The 10,317-nt window shown below is 37.1% G+C and overlaps 1 protein-coding gene across 5 annotated transcripts; it reads right to left on the minus strand.

Annotated features, from left to right (window-relative positions):
- Nucleotides 1–664: 664 nt before the first annotated feature.
- LOC121753890 lies at nucleotides 665–9,742 on the minus strand. Of its 5 annotated transcripts, none has more exons than XM_042149179.1 (18): nucleotides 9,580–9,742; nucleotides 9,262–9,288; nucleotides 9,031–9,153; nucleotides 8,453–8,678; nucleotides 7,877–8,089; nucleotides 7,238–7,510; nucleotides 6,713–6,937; nucleotides 6,263–6,421; nucleotides 5,698–5,994; nucleotides 5,235–5,399; nucleotides 4,677–4,994; nucleotides 4,155–4,436; nucleotides 3,727–3,975; nucleotides 3,058–3,303; nucleotides 2,087–2,365; nucleotides 1,556–1,645; nucleotides 1,255–1,419; nucleotides 665–1,173 (listed from the first exon to the last, which is right to left on the minus strand). In XM_042149179.1, exons 1-18 carry the CDS (start codon nucleotides 9,624–9,626, stop codon nucleotides 772–774), a joined length of 3,786 nt encoding a protein of 1,261 aa, XP_042005113.1. In that variant the 5' UTR covers nucleotides 9,627–9,742; the 3' UTR covers nucleotides 665–771. The 5 variants fall into 5 exon arrangements, with proteins under 5 accessions (XP_042005113.1, XP_042005112.1, XP_042005111.1 ...); XM_042149178.1 differs by having other exon boundaries at nucleotides 4,155–4,442; nucleotides 7,238–7,504; nucleotides 9,580–9,741; XM_042149177.1 differs by having other exon boundaries at nucleotides 4,155–4,442; nucleotides 9,580–9,740.
- Between the last annotated feature and the right edge of the window lie 575 nt (nucleotides 9,743–10,317).

Consider the following 10,317-nt stretch of genomic DNA (forward strand, 5'->3'; position numbering starts at 1 on the left):
GTGATTTATGATCGATATGAAATCATAATTGTTTGTAAATAAACATTCGGTTTGTATATAAAACATTTTGATTTCCATTTCAAATAAATGTCTATAACTCAACTCCAAATTACATCGAAAGATACCAAAAGATATGATCGCATCATTTTATAAAATAATTTCAATTTCATATTCATCAAAGTTCTCCACATTTTTCGTCACAATTTGCCCAATATCCCCAATTTATTCTTATTCTTCAGATTCCTCAACATTTTCATCAAAATTTACCCACTATTCCCAATTTATTCTCATTCTTTGTCCAAATTATATTGTGATGGTTAATGGATACTCTGTTCTCATTCTTATTCTTATTCTTATTCTTCAGATTCCTCAACATTTTCATCAAAATTTAACCACTATTCCCAACTTTCCTTCCTTTTTAAAATGTGCTCTGTTTTTCGTGGAGAACCAAAAATGGCAAAGGTGCTATATTTTTCATGGACGGAGGGAGTATTATACTTCTCCGTCCTATTTAAAATATTGTTATTACTCTTCTTAAATAATGTAGATATGAAAAATTATGTTCTAAAAATGAGAAAAGTACTTCCATTAACATAGTTACCAATTGGAACCCTGAGTTAATTGCATGCTTTGATTCAAAACATTTAATTCCACATAAACAATCTTCTAAATCAAATCCCCTTCATTCAAATATTTCAATCACTTGCATTCAATAATGCATGTACAAATATATATACATATTTTCTTATCAAAGAGTTCTGTTCCGAACACTCATTGACACTGACCTGCTGAAAGGCTAGTTTCAAGTTTCTCGATTTCATCGATGCGAGAGGCATGTCGTTTCCCTCCAATATGAGAAGCCAAAGCAACATCAGTAGCCATCTTCGCATCACATAGAATGCACCAGTGTCTAAATGTCCCACTAATCTCTAACACAACCAGCTTTCCCTTCCTTTTTTTCAGTGATTCTAACTTGTCCTTGTGTTTATTTCCCAGAAGATGAGCATTCAAATCTTTCTCACCCGTGGCTTTCACCTTACATAAAGCACATCTCCATTCTTGCTTGAGGGGAGGAGTTACTGCACGACTTGCTTCTGGTGGTGGCATTGTCTCTTTAACCTCAGTATTGGCATATGTTTTTCCAGGAACCTTGAGTCGCTGTGCATACTGCACCTGCAGATGCAATAGTTGCGAATGGATATGGAGAAACCACTGTAGCATTGATTATGTTAAGATCGTGACAAGACAACTTACCTCTTGTAATGCCGATGAACCATTTTTTGCCTCTGACTTTACAATCCGTTCTTTCTTGAAGGGAGGATTTCCTGCGCGACTTGCTTTCAGTGGTGGCTTCGTCTCTTTAACCTCAGTATTGGAATATGTACATTTGGGAACCTCAATTGGCTGCATATACTGCACCTGCAGATGCAGTTGCGAATGTACATGGATTAACATGCTTGCTCAAAAAATTTAACAGCTGCTATGAAACTATAGCATACCAATGCAGCATTGACTATATTAAGATCGCGACTATGTCACAAGAAAACTGACTGACCTCTTTTAGAGCTGCCGGGGAACCATTTTTCACCTCTGATTTTACAACTTGGACATCTCTGTGGGAATCACTCCCTTTAACATGTCCATTCTGTGTCCATGGGAAAGAAAAAATTGGAGACTTCACAAACAGATTCTAATAGAAAAACACCAATGGTCTTTTTCTCAGTACTGAGGCTATATAATCTATTTTAAGATTGAAACCATTGATCATCAAATTTCTCTAATTTTCTCAAATCCAAATAATAGGATCAGATATAGACTAAGAATTCATCACAGTTATGTGTCATGACTCATGAGATTGAAGAGCTGCAAACTGCATGCAATTATTTGCTTCTAAATCAAGACAATTTACATAAATAGCTCACATAATATCTCTGCACAACCAAGTTCCATGTCATATTTCTGATACACTTTTCTTCTATCTATCTCTGGTTTTAGTCCAAAAGCATACAAGCCTAAAGTCAAATGCAGAAAGTACATGGCTGAGAATATTTAGTAAGAACTGTTTTTATCATGAAAATCTGCTAACCTTGCTTGCAGTATGCTTTTCAAGTTCAAGCAAGCTTTCTTTCTTGGTGAACTCAAGCTTGTCCTTGTGTTTTGTCTCCTGAAGATGACCATTTAACGGTATCTTATTTGTGGTTGTCACCTTGCATGGATCAGAGGTCCATTTTTGCTGAGCATTCTCGATAAGAGGGATCTCTGGACTTCTCTTTTCTGCAGTTTCTTTTGGTGTTCTTATCTCTCTAGCCTCAGAAGCTACATATGTTCCCTTCAGGAACCAAGCAGCAGAAACTGGCTGAGTGTGCTGCAACGGCCATCGCAGATAGAAGTGACAAAGAATGAGAGGTTATGAAAGAAGTTAGTCTAGTAGCAAATTTGAAGAACATGACAGAAGCCTGTGACAGTGATAAAGTGCCTTAAAGGGGCATTTACATTTGAGGATTAGTCTAAACAAATAAAAATAGTACTCCTTCCGTCCCATAATAGATGTCACACTTCCTTTTTAGTTTGTCTCACAAAAGATGTCACATTTCCATTTTTGGAAAAGGCCATCTCTCACATAAATATAAAATATTTATTTTCTCTCTCAGTTTAACATACAAAACAAAACCTCCTAAAACTCCGTGCCATCCCACAAGTGTGACATCTTTTGTGGGACGGAGGGAGTATAAGATAATCCATTTGCTAAGATGAATTAAAACTTTGAAAAGTTAGGATTGAAGAAATCCTAGTAATGAGGATAAAAATGTTCAATCACGCATCTGACCAATTACGAAAAGTAAACACTCCCTAAAGGAAAATAAAAATGGGATTGCTGCTCAGTTTAGCATATTTAAGAATCTAAGATCCTAGTAGTTTTTGTTTTTTTTTTAAATAAAAAACGGTAATAAAGCAACATTTTTTCTAAATCAATAGCTACACAAAAGAAAATGAAAATCAAGCACATGCAAAAAAAATTAAAATCAAAATGATTGGCTGATTGAGTTCAGAAGTTACCAAAGATGAGAGTCCTGTATCTTTAGCTTTGAGCAAACTTGCTTTCAAGGCTCTCTCAAGCTTGGACTTGGGTTGGTTGCCTTGAACATGATCATTTAACATTGAGTCTCTCTTGGTAGTCACATTGAACACATCACCGGTCCCTTCTGGCTGATCTGTTTTGAGGAGGGGGGTTTCTGGGAGCCTGTTTTCCGCAGTTTCCTTTGGGAGCATTAAACCTTCCATCTCAGCAGCTGCATATGTTCCCTTCAGGTCCCAAGTAGCAGAAACTTAGACAGATAAAAATAGTAGTATTGGCTAATCCACTGTTTACTAAGATGAATTAGAACTATGGAATATCCTAAGGCTCATTTGAGCTAATTCTGTTTGATTCTTATCTCTTTAAAAGGTTAAGATTGGAGAAATCATTGTAATCAGGATAAAACATTTAATCATGTATCTTATCAATCGTGAAAAGTAAAACATCCCCTAAAGAAAAAAAGGATTGCTGCTTAGTTTGTCATAGTTTTGATCCTAGTAGTTTCTTTTTATAAATAAAATGATAATAAAACCAGCACTTTTTTTAAATAAATACTTGTGCAAAATAAAATGAATGAAAATAGGCTGCTGATCGAGTTTCACAAGCTCCTGAAGGTGAAGGTCCTGTATCTTTTGCACAAGAAAGCTTACTTCCAGGGCTGTCTCAAGCTTGGAGTTGGGGTTGCTCGCTTCAAGATGATCATTCAGCGTTGACACACTCTCGGTAGGTACCTTGCATAGATCACCAGCCCATTCTTGCTTATCTTTCTTGAGGAGAGGGCTTGCTGGGAGTCTCCTTTCTGCAGTTTCTTTTGGTGGCACTATCTTTTCTTCCTCAAAAGCTGCATGTGTTCCATTCAGATCCCATGCGGCAGAAACTGACTGCAAGTGTTGCACCTGCTGTTGCAGATAGAAAATTCAAATTAACCATTCTCCATTCTAATTTTGAAGTAGTTCATATGCAGCACGATTCTTATCATATAGTACTAGAAAGTACATAAAATCAAACACCCACAATAAAAGCAGAATTTCAATATCATTATTAAAAAATAGGTTGACAATTGAGTTTCACAAGCTACCGAAGGTGAAGGTCCTGTATCTTTTGCTTCGAGCAAGCTTGCTTTCAAGGTGGTCTCAAGCTTGGACTTGTGTTGGCTACCTTGAAGATGATCATTCAACATGAACTCACTCTCAGTAGTAACCTTGGACATATCACCATTCAATTCTTGTTGAGATTTCTTGAGGAGAGAGGTTTCTGGGAGTCGCATTTCGGCAGTTTCTTTTGGTGGCATCATCTCTTTATCCTTAGCAACTTCAACTGTTCCGTTCAAATCCCAATTAGCAGAAACTGTCTGTGCGTGCTGAACCTGCCATCGCTTCGATCAATAGTTTTCCATTTGAATTAAACAAATGTACCAACTAGAAGGAACAATGATCAGAGACTGATAAAGGGAAAAGGTGATGAAGGAAATTAAAACTGCCTGTAAGGATGAAATAGTTGCTTGTGTCTGCCATGTTTCTCAAATTTAAGCAGCAATTTTAAAATCTACTTAAGTAAAATCAAAATCAAAACAACTGACTAATTGAGTTTTACAAGTTACCAAAGGTGATAAGGGTCCTGTATCTTCCGTATCAAGCAAACTTTCTTTCTGGATAGTCTTAAGCTTGGCCTTGTGTCTGCACCTCTTAAGCTTGGCCTTGTGTCTGCACCCTTTAAGATGGCCATTCAGAATTAACGGATCCGAGGTTGTCACCTTGCACAGATCACAGTGCCATTCTTGATGAGCTTTCTCGGGGAGAGGGGTCCCTGTGTCCCCCTTTTCAGCAGTTCCTGTTGGCGGCATCATCTCTATAACCTCAGAAGCTGCATATGTTCCCTTCTGATCCCAACCAGCAGGAATTGACTGTGCATGCTCCGCCTGCCATCGTAGATGCAAATGATACAATATTCTTGCTCGAAAGTTTACCAGTGGACTCTGAACAAACTTAACAAAACGGAAAAGTATTGGTAGAATTGAAAAAGGTAAAGAGGTGTCAACGGAAACTAAACTGGAGCCTGTGACTGCTATCTATGAAGTGCATAAAGGAAAGATAAGGGATTGCAACTTAGTTTCTCATATTTCAGATCCTAGTAGTTTCTTATAATTTATCATACATACGTTAGTAATAAAAGCAGTCCATTCTTGCTGAGCTTTCTTGAGGAGAGGGGTTTCTGGGAGTCTGGTTTCCGCAGTTTCTTTTGGTAGCATTAGCTTTTTATTCTTCGCAGCTTCAAGTGTTCCGTTCAGATCCCAAGCAGCAGAAACTGGCAGTGTGTGCTGCACCTGCCATTGCACATAGAATAAATGAACTCGATGGTTTCCATTTGAATTGAACAAATATAACAACTAGAAAGAACAACGATCAGAGATTGGCAAAGAGTGAAAGGTGGTGAAGGAAGTAAAACTGGCCTATAAAGATGAAATAGTTGCTTGTGCTTGCTATGTTTCTCATATTTAAGATCCAAGTAGTTTCTTAAATTTTCATAAATATTCAAGTACTAAAAGCAGCAGTTTTAAAAACTACTACTACTTAAGAATAACCAATATCAAAACAATTGGGAGATTGAGATTCACAAGTTACCAAAGGTAAGATGGGTCCTGTATCTTTTGCATCAAGCAAGTTTTCTTTCAGGATAGTCTCAAGTTTGGCATTGTCTTCGCCCCATTGAAGATGACCGTTTAACGTTAACGGATCTGTGGTTGTCACCTTACACTGATCACAGTTCCATTCTTGATGAGCTTTCTCGTGGAGAGGGGTCTCTGGGTCTGGGCCTGACTTTTCTGCAGTTTCTTTTGGCGGCATCATCTGTTTAACCTCAGCAGCTGCATATGTTCCCTTCAGATCCCACCCAGCAGGAATTGACTGCACATTCTCCACCTGGCATTGTAGATAAAAAAGAGACGATATTCTTTTTCACCAATTTAACATTGGACTTTGAACATGCGTAATAATTGAAAGGAAAAGTATTGGTAGAATCGACAATGGTTGAGAGGTGGTAAAGGAAGTTAAACTGTTCCGTAAATACGAAGAACTTGATAGAAGCCTGTGACTGCTATCTATGAAGTGCATAAAGGAAGATAAGGGACTGCAACTTAGTTTCTCCTATTTCTGATGTTAGTAGTTTGTTAAATTTTATCATACATACGCTAGTAATAAAGGCAGTCCATTCTTGCTGAGCTTTTTTAAGGAGAGGGGTTTCAAGGAGTCTTGTTTCTCGAGTTTCTTTTGGCGGCATCATCTCTTTATCCTTAGCAGCTTCAAGTGTTCCGTTCAGATCCCAAGCAGCAGAAACTGGCTGTGCATGCTGCACTTGCCATTGCAAATAGAATAAATGACCTCGCTAAGGTTTTCCACGTTTGAACAAATTAACAACTACAAGGAAAAATTATTGGAGATTGGCAAAGGGAGAAAGGTGGTGAAGGAAGTTAAACTGGCCTGTAGAGATGAAATTAATTGCCTGTGCCTGCTATGCTTCTCATATTAAGTAGCTTCTTAAATTTTCATAAACATTCAAGTGATAAAAGAAGGAATTTTTAAAATTTACTCGAGAAAAATCAAAATCAAAATAAATTGCTGATTGAGATTCACAAGTTACCAAAGGTGAGAAGGATCCTGTATCTTTTGCATCAACCAAGCTTTCTTTCTGGATAGTCTCAAGCTTGGCCTTGTGTTTGCACCCTTGAAGATGACCGTTAAACGTTAACAGATCCATGGCTGTCACTTTGCACATATCACAGTTCCACTTTTCTGCAGTTTCTTGTCGCGGCGTCATCTCTTTAACCTCAGAATCTGCAGTTTCTTGTGACTGTGCATGCTCCACCTGCCACCGTAGATAGAAATGATACAATACTCTTACTCAACAGTTACCATTGGACTTTGAACAAACATAACAACTGAAAGAAAGTATTGGTATAATCGACAAAGGTTGAGTGAAGCCCGTGACTGCTATCTTTGAAGTGTATTAAGGAATAATAAGCGATTGCAACTTAGTTTCTCATATTTCAGATCCTAGTAGTTTCTCTAAGTTTAAATTACATACACTAGTAATAAAAGCCATTCAAAATTAATACTAAAGCAAAATAAAATCAAAATACTAGGTTGACTAAGTTTCACAAATTACCAAAGGCGGGGGACCTGTATCTTTCGTATCAAGTAAGCATGCTTTAGGGGACTCAAGCTTGGACTTGTGCTTGCTCCCTTGAAAATGAGCATTCAACATTGACTTACTCGCCGTAGTAACCTTACATAAATCACAGGTCCATTCTTGCTCAGTTTTCTTGAGGAGAGTGTTCTCTGGTTCTTTTGGTGGCATTCTCTCTTTAAACTCAGCAGCTGCATATGTTCCCTTCAGATCCCAAGCAGCGGAAAATGAACGTGTGTGTTGCACCTGCGACTTCAAATAGAAATGGCAAAATAATCCTGGTCAACAAATTTTTATTGAACTTTGAACAAGCATAACAAACTAAAGGAAAAGTGAGAGTGAGATTGGCTATCGTTGATAGGTGGGCAGGTATGGAAGGAAGTTAAACTGATCAGTAAAGATGAAGAACCTGACAGAAGCTTATGTGCTATGAAATGCTCAAACGCATAAAGGATAAAGGCAAATAAGGGACTGCTGCTCAGTTTCTAATATCTAAATCCCGGTAATTTCTTAGATAGTCATACATATACTAGTAACAAAATCAGCAATTTGAAATCAATATTCAATACTTTAGAAAATTAAATCAAAGGAACAGGCTTATGGAGTTTCACAAGTTACCAAAGGCGACGATCCTGTATCTTTTGCATTAAGCAAGCTTGCTTTCAGGATCTCAAGCTTGGACTTGTGCATGCTTCCCTGAAGATGAGCATTCAGCGTTGACAAACCGACGCTAGTCATCTTACATAAGCCACAGGTCCATTCTTGCTCAGATTTCTTGAGGAGGGGAGTCTCAAGGCATCTATTTTCCACTCTTGCTTCTGGTGGTGTCATCTGTATAACATAAGAAATAAGTCAACATAAGAAATTGAATGTGTACAGCACACCTGCAATTTCTGGATGTTCAGATTGTTCCCAATTTTAAATGGAAAGGGGTGTCAATTTGAGAAAAGAAATCAAGAAAATTGCAAACTCTTCACCACGAGAGTAAGAGAAAGATAACAAGTGAAATTCCAATGGCTAGCTAGTTTAAACTAAAAAGAAACTAAAACCACCTCATGTTTCCCTATCACGCTGTATTACAAAAATATCTGACACTCCCTGAAGAAACTTAAAGCTCCATAATTCATTTTGAAAGGATTATCACCGAAAAACTTCACTAGGAACTGTTCCAAATAATGTCATAAAGCGGCTGACCTGTGATGCAATAAGCTTTTCCAGAGCTTCTGATCCATTTTCGTTGATGTATTTGTCTACTGCATCCAAAAATGTTCTTCTCTTACAAAGTCTCTCCTCCATTAGCATGTCAAACCTGTCAATAAATGAACTTACAAGGCCTTGGTAGGCAAGACATGCACCCTCAAACTGAGGCATCACTAAGCAGAAGATAACTGCAAGTCTTACACCAGACCAGAAAGGTATCCTGTCCAAAACAAATGAAGTAATGCATAAATCCATACATGAAACAGAGCTTGTATGTACGATCACAAAGCTCTTTAATTCTCTACACGCATGCTTGTTGTCAAACACATATACCAAACAAAATGGCATAGGAGGTAAGCAACCAAACAAGAAACCCAATCCCTTCATCTAATAAAATGCTCATTATCCAAGGATATACAGACGACCACATAATCATTACAGTTACATCGATGCCTTACAAAAGGCCAAGGGGCAATAATCATGAATCAATTTCTACGTACTTATCATAGTAACATTCTAAGTGCAAATAATCGGGAATCATCAACAGAAGCAGCTATAGGAGCAACACTTACCACTCAATGACTTTCACTAAAGCAAACTCAAAGAGAGAAAACAAAGAGAACATTATCCAATATCTGACCAACTTCCTCATGTGGTATCCAGAACCAGTCTCAACTGCCCTGATTGAAACAAACCTGCAAAAAAAATTAACCACCAACACATAATCATCTAATTATCCCAATTCAGCCAAAACTTGTACAATAACACTTTACTCTGCAACATTGTAGAATGACAGAACTTACAGGGGATAAACCAGAGCAATTGCAGGCCTGCATCAGATGTTCATATGGAAAGAGACATAGGGAGAGAGGATGAGGAGGTTAGTTTAAGCGTATTATCTGCATAAAGACATTATACATGCATGTGTGTACGTATACGAACTCAAAACCCTAACTGAAACGCGAGAATTTCACGTCGATCAACTTGAAAAACTCAATTGAACTGTTAAGGTATATGAATAATGCATTATCATTGCTAAACAAAGTAGATAATCAATAGAGAAGAAGGGGGATTGTTGAAAAACACTATGAAGAATGTAGGTGCGAAGTAAGGAAACGTACCAGACAACAAGATCGATGCAGAGAGGAGCAAACTTGAAGAGCGCCATTGCCGATGGAATTCCAGTTTGGATTGTGAGAATCTCTCTCTCTACTTGAGAAATTTCTTCTTCTCTGAAGAAACTTCGTATGAAGGTTTTCCGAAGACTTTTGAAAGTTTCTTCATAGTCTTTTTATATAATTTATTTTAACTTTTTATGGGAATCTACAACAAATAAATTACATCTAATCATTTGCATCCAAACCTTATATAGTAGCAGTACTAATATTAAAATGAATTAGTGGGAACATTCATTTCATGATTCAATCACAAAATTTTAAACATTCTTTCGTTTTAATATAAAAAGTTAATATAATCAATACAAAATATTTCATCTATGTGGCATCTAACTCTTTAGTTAATATAATCGATATTAAATATTTCATCTATGTGGCATCCAACTCATTGACTTGAATGACAAAAGAATGGATCACATGTAATTTCCACAAATTTTCAACCATGTTCTTAATTGGAAATGAGAGAATGAGACTATATTAACTATTCTATTGACATTTAAACTGATTACTCGGATATTGTGTGAATTGTTGTCTTGGTTGTTCAATAATATCAATTTTTATCGGTATGGCACCAAAATCATCAACTTGAATGACGAAAGACTGAATAACATATACAACAATTCCTATATATATATTCCCATAGCATTCTTGATTGGAAATGAGTGAATGAGACTATGTTAATAA

Source organism: Salvia splendens, chromosome 11 (assembly GCF_004379255.2).
Source record: "Salvia splendens isolate huo1 chromosome 11, SspV2, whole genome shotgun sequence".
Taxonomy (NCBI): Eukaryota; Viridiplantae; Streptophyta; class Magnoliopsida; order Lamiales; family Lamiaceae; genus Salvia; species Salvia splendens.